The 17,500-nt window shown below is 49.1% G+C and overlaps 1 protein-coding gene across 4 annotated transcripts in view; it reads left to right on the forward strand.

Moving 5' to 3' along the window:
* Window positions 1-982: 982 nt before the first annotated feature.
* Galntl5 (polypeptide N-acetylgalactosaminyltransferase like 5) overlaps window positions 983-17,500 on the forward strand; it is a 29,971-nt gene continuing 13,453 nt past the window's right edge. For all 4 annotated transcript variants that reach the window (XM_069997124.1, XM_069997127.1, XM_069997125.1 and 1 more), the window contains exons 1-5: window positions 983-1,084; window positions 3,033-3,335; window positions 9,743-9,863; window positions 15,491-15,657; window positions 17,150-17,272. In XM_069997124.1, the coding sequence (XP_069853225.1) occupies window positions 3,071-3,335; window positions 9,743-9,863; window positions 15,491-15,657; window positions 17,150-17,272 (676 nt within the window). In that variant the 5' untranslated portion in view covers window positions 983-1,084; window positions 3,033-3,070. The remainder of the gene's footprint in view (window positions 1,085-3,032; window positions 3,336-9,742; window positions 9,864-15,490; window positions 15,658-17,149; window positions 17,273-17,500) is intronic.

Here is a 17,500-nt window from a genome sequence, read left to right on the forward strand (position 1 = left end):
TGTCAGTCATGGGGCTTGAACTCTGGGCTTGGGCGCTGCCCCTGCACGCTTCAGTTCAAGGCGAGCGCTCTACCACTTGAGCCACAGCACCACTTCCAGTTTTATAGTAGTTTATTGGAGATAAGAGTCTCACGGCCTTTCTTGCCCAGGCTGGTTTTGAACCTCAATCCTCAGATCTCAGCTTCCTGAGTAGCTAGGATGACAGGCATGAGCCACCGGCACCCAGCATGGTGGCTCATTCTTAAGAACCTAGCTACTCAGGAGGCTGAGAGATGAGATTTGTTCAAAACCAGCCTGGGCAAAAAAGTCCTTGAGACTTTCATATCCAATTTTTTTTGGGGGGGAGGTTGGTCTTGGGGCTTGAACTCTGGGCCTGGGTGCTGTCCCTTAGCTCTTCAAGGTGAGCACTCTACTACTTGAGCCACAGCGCCACTTCTGGTTTTCTGGTGGTTAGTTGTAGAAAAGAGTCTATGGACTTTCCTGCCCAGGCTGACTTTGAACCGTAATCCTCAGATCTCAGCCTCCTGAGTAGCTAGGATGACAGGCGTGAGCCACTCGCAGTCATATCTAGTTAACAACCAACCAACCAGAGGTGGAGCTGTGGCTCAAATGGTAAAGTGTCAGCATTGAGCAAAAAAGCTAAAGGACAGCACCCAGCTACTCAGTTCAAGCCCCAGTACCAGCACAAAACAAAATATGAACATAAAACCAAGGGGCATGCAGGTGCCCGGTTAGCTTATCTTTCAGTTACTGGTGATACATTGGCAGCATGTTGTTTTCCTTAAGGTTATTTCATAAGAGCTGGACACTAGGTCCAGCCTAGGAAAGGTTGCCCTGCATTGGGACTTTGACCACAGCTAAGGCTGTGGGCTCCAGCCCCCCCACCCCCCCCCCCCCGCCGGCAGGGCCCCCAGGGCTGCCTCTGTCCTGTGTGATGTCACCGGCTTTGTGAGGCAGTCCCAGGCTGCATGTGGAGCACCGATGAAGGCAGTGCCAGCAGAAAGCCTCCATCATTCACGCAGACCCTGGCTGCTTTCCTTCAAAGCTCGTCACCTTCAAAGCAGTCAATGTGCCTACGCCAGTAGTAAGTGGAATGAGGCTGAGGGGATGGACCGGGTGGGCCAAGGAGGAGCAGGAGTCCTTGCGCCTCAATTCAGACCCCAAACCTGCAATGGGATGTGGTCCCCAGGGATTCGGATCAAGATCTGCTTGACTTTTCAAGAGGGAGAGTGGCCACGGGGTGCTTACTGTCGCGGCTTCTCATTGGACGCCCCCCTGTGTTCTACAGCACGGAAACATGTCACTTATTCCAAAGACACAACAGGTCCTGTCGGCTGACCAGGGTTAAGTTGTTTCAGAGCCAGCATCAGTGATTCACACCTCTAATCCTAGCTACTCAAGAGCTTGGGATCTGAGGATCCCATTCTGAAGCTGGCCTGGGCCACAAGGTCCTTGAGACTCATATCTCCAACTAACCAGCAAAACACAGGATCAGAGGCATGGCTCAAATAGTAGAGCACCAGCCTTCAGCAAGAAAAACAAAGTAAGAGTGTGAGGCCCTGGGCTTACACCTCAGTATCATGACAATCAATGATGATGATGATGATGATGATGATCCATCAATTCCTAACACATGAATTCAACATAGCTTAGTGAAGAACATTACTCAACAAGATTCCCTACCTCAGGATCCAGAGTGGAAAAGCCACTGTGGGCCTTTTGGTTCTCTTGGGATGCAGAGGCTTTGCCACCAAGTGGGGAGCAGAGCAGGGCAGAGCAGGGCAGGGGAGGGCAGGGGAGGACAGGGCAGGGCAGGGCAGAGCAGGGAAGGGCAGGGGAGGGAAGGGGAGGGCAGGGCAGGGCAGGGCAGGGCAGGGCAGGGAAGGTGTGTAGTACAGAGGAAGAGAGCAACCTCTACTTTAAGAAAATGGAAGATTTTATAAATAAGAACAAGAAACAAGAAAATGAAAGAGGATATTTTTTTAAGTTTGCATCTAAAGAGAATTCCTCCCAAGTTCTGTTACTATATTAGAATCCTGCAGAATATGGGCTTACGTCTCCATAATAATCCTGGCATATAAATAAGTGTGCATTTTATATATGAGAGCTGATTCCCCTCCAAATATGTTTTCATTTAATTAGCATCCAACTGGTTTCCCTTTAGAGTATAAAAATCTTTTAGCTTTTAATTAGCTTTTAGCTACTTTTGCTCTTGGAGAAAGGTAATACAAAAACCTTTGAAATTTAAAGCCTTTCATAGGAAGATGGTCTGATACTATAATTTAAATAACATTGTTTCTTTCTCTCTGTTTTGGGGGGCTGGGTATGAAGCCAGGCTCTGTGTGCCTATCTTAATCCATTGCTCCTCCAAGTTGGAAGCAACTTTCCCCTGTTACATATTTGATATGTTTCCCTCATGGAATTCATTTGTAAAGTGTTAAGTCATTCTGTTGCTGAACTTTTACTGTGAATCCAGGATCTTTGTCAAATCCTGGGTCCTTGGAGAATGTTCCAGATGGCTTTATAAGTGAAGCATCTTTGCGCCTTCAGAGAAATCAAAATCTGTTTTTTGATGTGTGTGTGTGTGTGTGTGTGTGTGTGTGTGTGTGTGTGTGTGTGTGTGTGTGTGCTGGTCCCGGGGCTTGAACGCAGAGCCTGGGTGCTGTTTCTGAGCTACTATCTATAGTTCTACTTTAGCTGTTTGGTGATTAATTGGAGATAAGTGTTTCAGGGACTTTCATGCCTGGGCTGGCTTTGAACTGTGATTCTCAAATCTTAGCCTCTTGAGTAGTTAGGATGACAGGTGTAAAACACCAGCACCCTGCACCACTTGTTTTTATACTGGCATACATGTGCAGATTTTACACAATCTGCTCTAAGGGCTTGACTAATGGAAAATACCAAGCCTAAGGTATGTGGTAAGGCTCAATAGGAAAATGCCTGTCTGATAATTGCCTGTAAGCCAAATGGATGATGGCCTACAAGCAGCTGAAGTGTCTAACAATGCTCCCCTCTCACTCCCTCTGCCTCAGACCTTGGGACGGACCACTGAGGAGATGCTACCTGTACAATGAGAAGCCTCATCCTTTATGGTTTATTCTACACGTCCCTCACATTTGGGGTCTGGACAGCGCTGTTATTTGCATATTTCCATCACAGTCATGTGAGCAGAGAGTCAAACAAAATCCAGGAGCCTTCATCGTTTTTGTCCCTTGGGAAAAAGGAGTACCACCAGCTAGTGAGGGCCACAGAGCGAACGCCAGAACAGCATGCCAGAGACCGCCTTCTGGACAGAGACAGACCCAGACGCAGGAGGATATTCCCGCCTATGTCACGTAAGTGCTGCCATGCTCTCTGCAGGCCACTGTGAGCGGAAGTGAATACTCCAGAAATTGGAAGAATGAGAGAATGTCCTTTTACAGTAATTAGAATGTTTAATTCAAAATATCTAATATAGTTGTATATATTGATGTACCAAATAGTAAAACAAACACACAGGTATTTACTATCTAAATTTTGTTCTGTGTGTGTGTGTGTGTGTGTGTGTGTGTGTGTGTGTGTGTGTGTGTGTGTGTGTGTGTGTCTGTGTGCCAATACTGGGACTTGAACTCAGGGCCTGAGTGCTGTCCAGGGACTTTTTGCTGAAAGCTAGCACTCTACTACTTGAGCCACTGCTCCATTTCTGGCCTTTTTGCTTTTTGTTTTTTGGTAGTTAATTAGAGATGAGAGTCTCAGAGACTCTCCTACCCCGGCTGGCTTCAAACTGTGATCCTCAGATCTCAGCCTCCTGAGTGGCTAGGATGACAGGCTGACCCACCAGCACCTGGTTTAAATTCTACACTTTATAGTTTGCTGTATTTCTTCAGACAGCAGATATTCCTTGTACAAAGGAGTTTCTCTGGTATTTCCACACAGGCATATAATTTAACCACATTCACCCTTCCTCCTCCTCCTCGTCCTCGTCCTCGTCCTTGTCCTCCTCATCCTCCTCCTCTTCCTCCTCCTCCTCCTCCTCGTCCTCCTCATCCTCGTCCTCTTCCTCCTCCTCCTCCCTCCTCTCTTGCCTAATAGTCCATTCCCCCTTTTGTTTCTTCTTAGTCTGGATTCTCTCTCTCTCTCTCTCTCTCTCTCTCTCTCTCTCTCTCTCTCTCTCTCTCTGTACTGGGACTTGAACTCACAGTCTTGTGCTCTTGCCTGGTTTTTACTGCTCACGGCTGACGTTCCACCACTTAAGCCACACTTCTACTTTCTTTCTTTCTTTCTTTCTTTCTTTCTTTCTTTCTTTCTTTCTTTCTTTCTCTCTCTCTCTCTCTTTCTCTCTCTCTTTCTCTCTCTCTTTCTCTCTCTCTCTTTCTCTCTCTCTTTCTCTCTCTCTCTTTCTCTCTTTCTCTCTCTTTCTCTCTTTCTCTCTCTCTTTCTCTCTTTCTCTCTTTCTCTCTTTCTTTCTTTCTTTCTTTCTTTCTCTCTTTCTCTCTCTCTTTCTCTCTCTCTTTCTTTCTTTCTTTCTTTCTCTCTCTCTTTCTTTCTTTCTTTCTTTCTTTCTCTCTTTCTTTCTTTCTTTCTTTCTTTCTTTCTTTCTGTCCTGGGGCTTGAACTCTGGGCTTGGGCACTATCCTTGCGCTCTACAGCTCAAGGCCGAGTGCTCCCCCTGAGCACTGCCTCCTCCCTGAGCCACTTTCCTAATTCTTCTTAAAGAGATAAAGTGTCAATAGGTACAGTAAAAACTGTACCATGCTTACTATACCCCGCCACTTCAGAGGTAGTGCTGCCCGTCGGTCTGTCCGTCCGCATCCTCTGGCTCGTTCCTAAGCAGGCTCCGCCCTGCTACTCTGAAATATCAGCACACCTTGTCTGTGCACATCCTTTTGCAGCTTGCTTTTCTCTCTCACTATTTTGTGTGTAAGATTCTTCTCCGCACGTCCATACCTATGAAGACAGTTTAACAAACACGCCGCCTCAAAAGACAAAGACCAGCCTGGCGCCGTGGCTCACGCCTGTCATCCTGGCTACTCAGGAGGCTGCGATCTGAGGATCTCGGTTCAAAGCCAGCCCGTGAGACTCTGATCTCCAATAAACCACCAGAAAACGGGAAGTGGATCAAGCCTTGAGCTGAAGAGCAGAGGGAGAGCGCCAGCCCAGAGTTCCAGCCCCACGAACAACAAAAGAAAGAGAAAAAGAAAAAAAAACAAAGTCAGAGGGGAAACTGAAGCCACAAAAGCCAAACCTGTGAGCTGTGGATCACGCCGTGGTGCTCCCTTTCCTGAGCACCGCCTTCCTGAGCACCGCCTTCCTGAGCACCGCCCCCTCCTGAGCACCGCCCTCCTGAGCACCGCCCTCCTCCTGAGCACCGCCTTCCTGAGCACCGCCCCCTCCTGAGCACCGCCCCCTCCTGAGCACCGCCCTCCTGAGCACCGCCCCCTCCTGAGCACCGCCCCCTCCTGAGCACCACCTTCCCTGAGCACCGCCCTCCTGAGCACCGCCCCCTCCTGAGCACCGCCCCCTCCTGAGCACCGCCCTCCTGAGCACCGCCCTCCTGAGCACCGCCCTCCTGAGCACCGCCCTCCTGAGCATTGCCCTCCTGAGCACCGCCCCCTCCTGAGCACCGCCCCCTCCTGAGCACCGCCCTCCTGAGCACCGCCCCCTCCTGAGCACCGCCCCCTCCTGAGCACCGCCCCCTCCTGAGCACCGCCCTCCTGAGCACCGCCCTCCTGAGCACCGCCCCCTCCTGAGCACCGCCCTCCTGAGCACCGCCCTCCTGAGCATTGCCCCCTCCTGAGCACCGCCCCCTCCTGAGCACCGCCCCCTCCTGAGCACCGCCCCCTCCTGAGCACCGCCCTCCTGAGCACCGCCCTCCTGAGCATTGCCCCCTCCTGAGCACCGCCCCTCCTGAGCACCGCCCCCTCCTGAGCACCGCCCCCTCCTGAGCACCGCCCTCCTGAGCACCGCCCTCCTGAGCACCGCCCTCCTGAGCACCGCCCTCCTGAGCACCGCCCCCTCCTGAGCACCGCCCTCCTGAGCACCGCCCTCCTGAGCACCGCCCTCCTGAGCACCACCTTCCCTGAGCACCGCCCCCTCCTGAGCACCACCTTCCCTGAGCACCGCCCCCTCCTGAGCACCGCCCCCTCCTGAGCACCGCCCGCCTGAGCACCGCCCCCTCCTGAGCACCGCCCCCTCCTGAGCACCGCCCCAGCTTGGGACACAAGGCACCCTCCCCCCCAGACCTGACTCCTGCCTACAAAGCCCCACAGCTCCGAGGAAAAGCAAACTGACCCTGGACAGCACGGGCCAGAGCCTGCTTGTCCTCCAGGGACACAGTTAGGGGTTGGGTTAAAGGCTGGGGGGGAGGGCTCTGCCGGGAGGTGTGGCCTGGCTGCCCATCACAGAGGGCGGCCGCGGACCTCCTCTGTTGAAACACAGCCATGGCTTTGGGCATGGGTAATTTGTAAGTGTTTGAGGGAGATCTTTCCAAACATAAACCCCACAGTGAAAACCAGCTATAATCTTCAGCACTTACATAAATGGATGGATATACATATATGAACGAGAGAAATACCCTCCTCTTCCATTTGCTTTAACAATGCACCATGCTCATCTTTTTATCTAGGTGCATAGAGATGCGCAGCGTTGCTGATGGTTGTAGGAAGGTGCCGAATGGGTCCACTGATGGATATTTAGGTCTTAAATCTCTGCTGATGTGTTCCCCTTCCCTCAGCGCACACGAACACACATACACACACGTGCAGAGGAACCCGCGTGTTGAATATAATGCTATATTCCTGGACACAGAGAGCTAGGCCATGGAGTATATGCAATTTTTAAATTTATTACTTAGAAGTAAATCAATTTGCCAGCGTTATCAGCCTCCCACAGTGAATGGGAGTGCCATTTCTCCTTACCCTTGCTAACTCCGGCTGCTGTTCCCTGCTCTGATTGGTTGGCCGTGCCTTCTGGTGTTTACCGTGAGTCACCTGAGCCAGCCCTGCAGCCAGGCCTGCTCCTCACAGAGCATAGGGAGCCCATGTCCTTCTGTCCGTTCCTCCATCTCTAGAGCAATGGCGGCCCACATCTGTTCCTCCACCTCCAGCCCCTAGGGACCCTTTCTACACAGGATGTCTCCACTCCAAATTCTTTTATTTGATGTGTGTGTGGGGGGCGGGGGTTCTAGCTGAAATGCAGGTCCTTACATAAACCACTTGAATTCAAAAATTGCTTTATCTTCAGGGGACTGAACTAGGTGAGAAAGTCTCCACGAACAGTTGTGCAGTTTAGAATTCTCGCTGGTCCGCTGTTCACCTCCTAACTTGCAGCTCCCTAAAAGGAGGGAGTATGCCCAGAATGTTCCTTCAGTCACAGAGGTGATGAGGGATGGAAGTGGAACTGAATTGGGAGACACAGAATTGAGAGACAAGAAGCCCCAGGACAGAAGAAAAAGGCACTTGTGGACTTGTGGGTTTATAATCCCAGTCATTTCTTAAAACAAACAAAAGTTCATGTTCTTGTTTAGATTGTGGTGTGTGTGTGTGTGTGTGTGTGTGTGTGTGTGTGTGCAAACATGCATGCCCATCCTGGGCTTGAACTCAAGGCCTGAGTGCAATCCCTGAGCTTTTCTGCTCAAGGCTGGCATCCTACCATTTGAACCACAGCTCCACCCCTAGGTTTTTGTGTGTGCGGTTAATTGCAGATAGAATATTATAGACTTTCTTGCTCGGGCTAGCTTTAATCTCGGCCTCATAGTTAGCTGGGATTCCAGGCCCGAGCCACAGACACCTGGCTAGGTTGTGATTATTTTAACTGATCATGGCCGGGGAACATCTCCTTTAGTTCTGACAAGGGCTAAGAATTTTTCAAATGCATTTGAAGTACCATTCTGGTCTCCAAATTCTAGTATTTTCCCTTAAAGGATTGAGTTTCCAATTGCTTTTTGAAGTATGAGCATAGTAAAATACGACCTTGCAATAGTAATCCTTATTCATTACAATTTCCATTTCCCTGCAAATCCTTACCATGAGCTAGTGTATGTTAGTAGAATAAGCGTGTACTCTTTTGCCTGTCACTATTATTAGTAGCAGTAGTCGTTGTAGTAGTAGTAGTAGGAGTGCCAGTGCAGCGGGGGGCTTGAACTCAGAGCCTAGGTGGGTGTGTGCCACGGGTGTCAGTTTGCCTGGCTCTGTTTTGGTAGGCATTTCTCCTGTGGAGATGTAGCCCTGGGCCAGGCTTTGCTCTGCGGGGCTCAGGGGCGTGCGCTCTGCCTCACTGCAGACAGGGCTGGGGATCCGCTTCCTCTGGCTCCACTGCAGCTAGTGGCCGGCCATGGAGAGCCTGCGGTCGGCTGGGCAGAGCCTGCCTCTCCGCATCAGGGTGAAGGTTTGGTGTGCAAGGCCTCTAGGCTGGAGCAGGCGTTGCCAGCGGCTTTCAGTCGCTCAGCTTCCTCCCCCACCCCCTGGAGAATTCATTTAGTATTTTTGGAGGTACCAGGGCTTGAACTAGGGGCCTTGTACCTGCTAGGCAAACCTTTTATGGGTTTTATTTTTTAAATTTTATCAACTTTATTATTATTATTGTTATATTTATTTTTGTTGGTCCTGGGGCCTGAACTCTGGGCCTGGGCACTGTTCCTCAGCTCTTCAGCTCAAGGCTAGTGTGCTCTACCACTTGAGCCTCAGCCACTTCTGGCTTTTTCTGCTTATGTGGTGCTGAGGAATTGAACCCAGGGCCTCATGCATGCAAGGCAAGCGCTCTACCACTGAGCCACCTTCCCAGCCCCAACTTTATTGTTATGACAGAGGTGATATACAGAGGGATTACAATGACATGAGTCAGGCAATGAGTGCAGTTCCTTTCGTACAATATCTTCTGTTCCTCACTGTCTCCCAGCCCCTGTCTCTGTCCCGTCTCCTCCCACGAGTTGTATAGTTCACATTCATCAGTGTCCAGTGAGCTCCATGGCTACGCGTGTTCACCCTTTTCCCTCCAGTTCTGTGCCCTCCCTAACTTTTTTTTTGCCAGTCCTGGAGCTTGAACTCAGGGCCTGGGCTTCTTTTGCTCCAGGCTAGCACTCCTCATTTGAGCCACAGTGCCATTTCTGGCTTTTTCTGTTTCTATGATACTGAGGATTCAAACCCAGGGTTTCACATATGCTAGGCAAACACTCTACCACTTGAGCCACAGCACCATTTTGAGCTTTTTTTTTTTTTTTTTTGTCAGTTGTGGGGCTTGAACTCTGGGCCTGGGCATTGTCCCTCAGCTATTCAGCTCAAGGTGAGCGCTCTACCACTTGAGCCACAGTGCCACTTCCGGTTTTCTGGTGGTTAATTAGAGATAAGAGTCTCACGGACTTTCCTGCCCAGGCTGGCTTTGAACTGTGATCCTTGGATCTCAGCCTCCTGAGTAGCTAGGATGACAGGTATGAGTCACTGGCTTGGGCTGGTTATTTTTGTGGCAGGGTCTTGGCTTTGGGTGTGCGAGTAGATTATGGGATGAGACACTTTGGCTTTCTGTTGTCCAGTTAGGCGTTGCCAGGCACGGGGCCGAGCCCCACCCAAGGAAGATTTGGAGGTAGACTTTGCTAACCCAGTGGTCTTGCTCCCTGTGAATACTCGGACGTTCAGCCGAGTGGTTTTGCTGCTTCCTGACCCAGGCAGAGGCGAGACTCGGGACAGAGCTGCTCCCTGGGGGCCTGGGCCCGTGGGACAATAAATAGCAAGGCTTTCACCCGTGTGACTCTACCTACCTTTCCTTGCAGAAACGAAGTTTAACTTTTCCAACCCAGAACATCTTAATGAACTCTCAACATATGGATTTAATTCCATTTTCAGTAGAAGACTGGGCGGCATGAGAGAGGTCCCCGACACCAGGGATAAAAAGTAGGTTCTTTCTATATCTGTTTCCAAAAATAGTTATGAGCGTTTGATTTTAGCATGTTAGAAGTCTTGCAGGATAGGTTTCTATTGTAGGTCTAAAAGTTAGATAAACTGTGGTGGCTCACACCTGTAATCCCAGCAACTCAGGAGGCTGAGATCTGAGGATTGCAGTTCAAAGCTGCAATCAAGAAAGGCTGTGAGACTGATCCCTAATGAACCACAACAAGCTGGAAGTCAAGTTTAGCACTGGCCTTAAGCACAAAAGCTTAGGGACGGCAGCCAGGCCCCAAGCTCAAGCCTCAGGACCAACAATGTGAAGATCTTATTTCAGGAAGATAATATCAAGGTGCAGAAAATAGGAATAGAACATTTTGGAGGTTTTTAAGAACACAATCGCCCATGGGTCTTTTATTCAGTCACCAGTAAGGGCCTTTCACCACAGGTGAGCTCATTCCTAATAGAATTACTTCCCAAAGCTATTATTTTCTCCAAACCTGCTTAGTTTTCATGGTTCCCTCAGTCATTTGAGTTAGTGCCTGAGCTACAATCTCCAAAATACAAGTAACGCTGTAGCCATCTTTAAGTGAAGGTTTGGTGGTGTAATAAAAGCACAGTCCTCAGCCCACCCAGCTCCAGAACTTTCTCATCAACCAGTCTGAAACTCTGCCTCATTTACCACCAGGACACAGCACCCTGGCCGAAGCCCACACTGAGTCCTGTGCCTATGGACCTGGCCACTCCAGGCACCCCAGGAACTGAGACCCCGCAGTCTCTGTGTTCTAGGGGGTGAGTTTGCCTCTCTCAGCACAACATCCCAGGTTCAGCCCTGCTGTGACCCGGATGTGTTCAGGACTTTTAAATTTAGGAAAACATAGCTATCGCCCAGTAATTTCAAGAAACTGGAACTATGGAAAGCCACAAATCCTACTTATGACGCAGCACACACAAGAGATACAGGTTTTGTGCATAACAGCACAGTCTGTGCAGAATAAAAGAAAAAAAACTTCAATATTCTCAACCATGGAATGTGGTATGAATTTAATTTAGAAGGCTTTTTGTGTGTGCATGTGTGCAGTACTGGGGCTTGAACTCAAATTCTCACTTATTTTCCCGTAGTACATCTTTGCGCAAGGCTGGCACTCTTCCACTTGAGCCACAGCTCCACTTCTGGCTTTTTGCCAGACAATTATTGGTCAGAGTCCTGGCTGAGCACAAACAACGATCTTCAGATCTCAGCCTCCCGAGTAACTGGGATTACAGGCCTGAGCCACCAGTGCCCAGCATAAGGGACAATTTTAAATCATCTGAATAACTACCACAAACGTCAATGCTTTTTAATTACAGTAAGTTGGATTTCTTGCCAGGCCCCGTTTCTCCCCCTAAATCGCATATAAAATTGCCTCCTCTTTTCATCAATGATCACTTGTTAAAAAAACACTTCTCAGACAGATTTGTCTGAGAAGTGGACCTGGCAGTGATAGTATTCAAAATGGGATCTTGTTTAGTTGGAAATTCAAGTCTGTACAAAAAAGAATCCTATGTAGGATGTTTAAAGACACTTTAATCACCAGGTATCATGATACCGTCTAGAATACAGCATTCTCAGCGATTGTAGAAACCATAAAATTCCACTAAATGGAATTTCTACTTCAGCTTTGCCTTCTTTTGGTTTTTAGTTTGTGTTCTTAACTTGAAAATGATGCTTTGACGCTACAGGAGGCCTCATCGCAACAAACAAATCAGATATAATGGTATATACTTGTAATGGCAAAGGTAAGAGGATTTTGGTCCAAATCTGGCCCAGGTTAAAATCATGAGAAACTATTCAAAAACTAACTTAAAAGCTAGAATGGAAGCCAGACGCCGGTGGCTCACGCCTGTAATCCTAGCTACTCAGGAGGCTGAGATCTGAGGATCACGCCTGTAATCCTAGCTACTCAGGAGGCTGAGATCTGAGGATCACAGTTCAAAGCCAGCCTGGGCAGGATAGTCTCTTATCTCCAATAAACCATTCTTGCCTTGAGCTGAAGAGCTGAGGGACAGCACCCAGGGCTAGAGTTCAATCCTCATGACCGACAAAAAAAAAAAAAGCTAAAGTGGCTGGCTGCATGGTTCTGAGTTTGAGCCCCACTGAAAAAAATCACAATTGAAAATAGAAATAGTATCCCCAGCATACCGCATGATGTCAACATTGAGAGAAGTATACACTATGGAGTAAATACACTGCATAAATTCAAGCTCATTAGTGCATTCTTACCATCTTTTCATGTTTTGTGCAAATACTTGTTTCTTTCATAAAATACACAATTTTATTCTTATTACGAAGGAGTTGTACAGAGGAGTTACAGTTCCATAAGTCAGGTAGTGAGTAGAAGGCACTCTACCTCCTGAGCCATGCTGCTAACCTGTTAGTACGAATACTTGTATTCTCCCAGCAGTTTTCAGGGTTGTGATTCTGATCAGAGCTCCCCAGGCCGCCCCTCGGGTCTCCAGACCACGTCGGGCCTTCTGACTGAAATTCCATTTTCTTTCTCCCACATTGTCCCACTCTCCCTACCTCCCACCTCATCCCAGCTTCCCCCAGCAGCGTCCTTCCCTTCCGAGTCCATCGTCCCAGATTCAAAGCAGAAAGCAGGTCAGGCAGTGTTGGTCATTCTGCCCCTGGCTTTTCACTTTATGTCTCTTCCAGGTCCATCAGTGTTGTGCTGAACAACAACGTCTTAAAAAAGGAGTTCCTTCCTTTTTTAAGGCCAACCAGTACTCCACCTGTGTGCATGAACCATATTTTCCTTCTTTATCCATCCAATGGATAGACACTTCAGTTGATTTCTTATCTTTAGCCATTAGTACCTATTAAGAATTTTCTAAATAGGAGATCATGTCAGCTAAAAACAGAGATCTTCCTTTCTAGTACAGATGGCTTTTGTGTACTTCTCTTCCTCACTGGTAGGCCTCCAGTATTACATTCAACAAGAGTGGAGCCGATGTCTCCATCTCAGAAAAAAGCTGCTTGCTGCTAAGAAGGATGCTAGCCATGGGCTTGGCAGGGATGGCGTTTGTTGTGTATTGAGGTATTTTCCTTTTTTACTGAATTTGTTGAGAACTTTTATCACACATGGGCACTGGATTGTGTCAAATGATTTTCCCTCACTTATTGAGATGATCATTTTGTGTTAGGCTTGGTTCTGTGTGTGTGTGGTATTTTGCATTTGTGGATTTGCGTAGGTCCAGACATTCCCGTCATGGAAATCTAAATCCCACTTGATCCTAGTGAGTTAAGCTTAGCTCTGAAACTTAGCTGTTGAGCTTTCTTGTTCGTATTTTCCTGAAGACTTCTGCAACTGTACACATAGGGATTTCAGCCTGTAATTTGCTTGGGTTTGATTCCAGGGTTATGTTGGCCTCTTAAAATAACTTTGAAACTATCCCTTCCCTTTCATTTTGCTTTGGAAGAGTCTGAGAACGTTTATGTTCATTCTTTAAATGTTTGAGAGAGCTCAGGGCATGTAGTGGTTAAGCCATCTGCTTCTGGACTTCTTATGCCTGATCCTTAGCTTTCCTCTGTTCAGGTTTTCACGTGTGCATGATTTCGTCTTGGTAGGTGGCATGTTCCAGGGACTGTCCCCATTTCTTTCCGGCTCCCCAGGCACTGGCCTGAGGCTTTTCATGGGAGCTGGGGGGCGGGGGGAGTCTTTGTGTCTCTATGCTAGCAATTGAAGATTTTGTTTCACTCCTAGTTTAGCTGAGCCTTCCCTCTTCTTAGTCTACTAAAAGACAGCTCCTAGTTTTTGGTTTTGGTTTTTTTTGGGGGGTCCGGTTGTGGGTCCTGAACTCTGGGCCTGGGCACTATCCTTCAACTCTTCAGCTCAAGGCTATCACTCTTACCATTTGAGCCACAGCGCCAATTCCGGCTTTTTTTTTCTTATTTTTGCTTATGTGGTTCTGAGAAATTGAACCCAGGGCCTCATGCATGCAAGGCAAGCACTCTACCACTGAGCCACGTTCCAAGCCCCACAGCTCCTAGTTTTGTTCAGCTTTTCTACTGTTGGCCTAATCTGCTTCCTGTTTCTGGTCTGGTCTTTAGCATCTCCTTCCTGTTACTAATTTGGGGCTTCGTTTGTTCTTCTTTTTCTAGTTTCTTAAGGCGTAGTGAAGGTTGTTTGCTTTGAATGTTTTTGACCATTGGGTAAGCACCCTTGCATGCATACTTTACCCCTTCACAGTCCTGTTTGTGGCGGGAGGCGTTTGAATGAGACTGCTCAGCTCCGGCCCAGGCCCTGTGACTTCACTCGCTGTGTGGACATCACAGCCATCATCCGCTCACCCACGTGCCCACGCAGGGGCTGGGAATGCTGCCGTCTCTTTCCCTGACACCCTCAGCCCACCTTTGCCCAGCAGGGGCTGCCCAGGATCCCTGAGCCTCGCCCAACCGCCCGCCCCTTCTGCTCCGTCAGAAGCAGTTCCTGGGGAACTGTTCCCCAGGAACCATAGGTTTATATTCTGACCCCACCGCCAGCCGTAGCCCTTAGCCCAGGACTGGCAACTGAGCCAAGCTCAGGCAATGAAATGTTGCCTGGCAACTGGGGGGGGGGGGGGCGAGGGAAAGAGAAAGCCTTACCATTCCTCCTTGGGTGTTGGACTATAAGATTCTCAGTGAACCACATCTCCCACCCTTGGAGGCGACGAAGTGGACAGCAAGGAGCCATTCTGCAGAAGGAGAACAAAGATCATGTCATACGCAGCCCTAAGCAACAAGCCGCTGTGCTGGAATTTTATGTGTGTAATCCACGGAACCCGGCGGCCCTGAGAGCGAGGCTGATGTTCCCAGCTCCTTGTCTTTATTGTTCCCAGGTTGAGAACCAGAGCAGCATTGGAGAGAGCGCCCAGGTGGCCGGCAGGCCTGCGCTCCAGCCCCTCGCTCTCTGAAGCTCCGGCCCCCTCCCAGACCTCCTATGACACACGCGTGTTACCCAGGAGCGCACCTCCTGGACCTCCTATGACACACGCGTGTTACCCAGGAGCACACCTCCCCAGAGCTGGCTTTTTAAGTTAGCTCCAAGAGGTTTCTGTAATTTACAACCCCCAAATTCCAAGGTAACCAAGTGGTGATATAGTAGCATAAATAATGGTTGATATTCGCTAGAAATACTACTTAGCTTCTCAGCTTCTAGGTTTCCCTCATACACATAAAATACTTTTTTCTTTTTTAAAAAAGCACCTTTTTGTCAACTACATGGAAGGAATCCAACCACATGCTGTAGCAGATAATCTGAATCTAAAAATAAAGCATGGTGAGTTCTTTGAAGGTTGTACAATATATGTCATATGAACCTCTCCGTGTGTGTTTAGTAATTTTTTTATCATAGAAACTAAATACGGACCCAATTTGTGTTTGTACTAAGAAGATCACAGCAACGTCAGGAAAGGGGAATGACAGGGAGAATATTCTGAGTGTTAGAATATACGTAGCAAAGGGGAATTCTTTGTACTTAATTTTGACATTCTTCCATGTGCTGTTATTGTGTGGTCATAATGATCAATTGAAGGAAAAAAGATGAACATAAAGTCTGAATAAGTACCTAGAACATTACAAGCTCTGAATCGTTTCTTCCTGTTATTTATTCCTCCAGATGTTATCATAAGAATTACCCAGTTCATCTGCTTACTGCCAGCGTGATCATTTGCTTCCACAATGAAGAATTTAACGCCTTGCTCCGAACCGTGTCCAGCATCTTATACCTCACTCCACCCTACTTCCTTCAAGAAATTATTTTGGTAGATGACAAGAGCGAATTTGGTAAGATGGAACACTAGGGATGGAGCCGGTTGGAGGGGGCAGTTCTCAGTGGTGGTGATGGAGGATTTTATACAAAGGCGGTTTGGGTGGAACTCGAAGTGGCCCTGTGACAGTGCCATCTGTGCCCAGGCTGACTGGCCTGATGACTCTTTCATGAGGTCACCTCGTCTTTAGAGCTCACTTCTAGAGGAAGTGACATCCACATAGAGGCTGGAAATTATCCAAGTGGAGAGGAAGGAAGAAGAAGGAAAGGTATTTTAGGTGGAGAAAATGGCATCGTGGAGGCCCAAAGGGAAGAGAGAAAAGATGGCGAGTTTGGAGCAGTTCTGTAATTTCTGAAGTTTATGTAAAGGAAGAGAAGAATTGGGAGAGTCGGGAGAAGGGAACAAAGCCAGCATTTTTAAAAAGGAGCTAGTTAGCTAGGTGCCAAGGGTTCATGCCTTGGCACTCAGGAAACTGAGATCCCGAGGATCATGATCCAAAGCCAGCCCAGGCAGGAAAGTCGGAGATAGTCTTATCTTCAATTAAGCAACAAAAAGTCTGAAGGGGAGCTGTGGCTCTCGTGAGCAAAAAAGCTCAGGGACAGTGCCCAGGCCCTGAGTTCAGGCTCTAGGACTGGCATACCCAAGAACAACGAAAGCTAGTCCTAGTGGGAGTTTCTCTCAAGTACACCGAGAGTGGATGAATGAGGAATTCATGCAGGGCCATGACCCGATCTGGGTACTTTACGTGAAAAAACTGGAGTTTGCCCAACGGCACTGAAGCATTTATCTCTCTAAGCTTACTGGACTTTAAAAGGATTGTCCTGTGAGAACAAACCTGCCCTGTGGGTCTGGAATTCACCTTCAGGTTTATGCCCCCGCCCCCGCCCCACATTGCAAGTCTGACCTGGGATGGCCAGGGAAGGAAAAAGATGAGAAGCAGCAGCAGGAAGGATGCTGGGTCAGGGGAAGGGGCCCGGGAGCCCCCCGTGGGGGTGAGTGCCACTCCAGCCAGCGTCACTGCGTTGCCTGCCAGGGACGTCATTTCTAGGGGAGTTGCCAGCCTCTGGGGGTTGAGGCCCACTTATTTCTTGGGGCTGGAAGTGAGGAGGAGAATTGTCTCAGCTCCCCTCTGGGCACCTTCTGCTGAGCAGGAGTTTGGTGGCTCGCTGGGGAAGCAGTCATTGTGAGGTGGCGGTGGCTGCTGGGCCGCGGATGTGGCTCTGGGAGAGGCCAGGAGTCCCCGGCCGCTCACCACACTGGGCGCTTAGGCAGCCACGGTGGTTTTGTACTGGGGAGGTTGAAGTCCAGGGCCTGGTGTTTCACAAGAAGCGCAGGAAAAGGTTTTCCAGGGGACTGTGCTGACTAATCCCGTTTTGCTCGCCTGTGGATGAAATGTTCGGGCAGCGTCGGGGAAGGCGCGGTGGGCTAGGACTCAGCCGGAACCTCGCTCACCGGCTCCGGTGCTGTATTGCCATTTACCAATTGTCACCTGTGGGATATTTTCCCAGATGACTTGCAAGGAAAACTCGAGTATCACCTGGAAGTTTTCCAGAGGAATATTAAATTAGTGAGGAACAAGAGACGGGAGGGGCTGATTCGATCAAGGCTGATTGGAGCCGATTCTGCCACAGGTATGAACAGCCGCAGGGGTGACTGCTGGTGTCCTAGAGGCTGGCTCTCCGGAGCAGGGTCGCCCTCCGCCCTCCGTCCTCTACCCTCCACCCTCTACCCTCCGCCCTCCGTCCTCTACCCTCCACCCTCCGCCTCTGCCCTCCACTGCCTCGGACAGTGCTCTGCTTCAGAATGGCGGCTCCTCACGATTCAAGCACTGTAGATCGCAGGCTGAGCCCCCCAGCTTC

Source organism: Dipodomys merriami, unplaced genomic scaffold, assembly GCF_024711535.1.
Source record: "Dipodomys merriami isolate MVZ:Mamm:240054 unplaced genomic scaffold, mDipMer1.0.p SCAF_5, whole genome shotgun sequence".
Lineage (NCBI taxonomy): Eukaryota > Metazoa > Chordata > Mammalia > Rodentia > Heteromyidae > Dipodomys > Dipodomys merriami.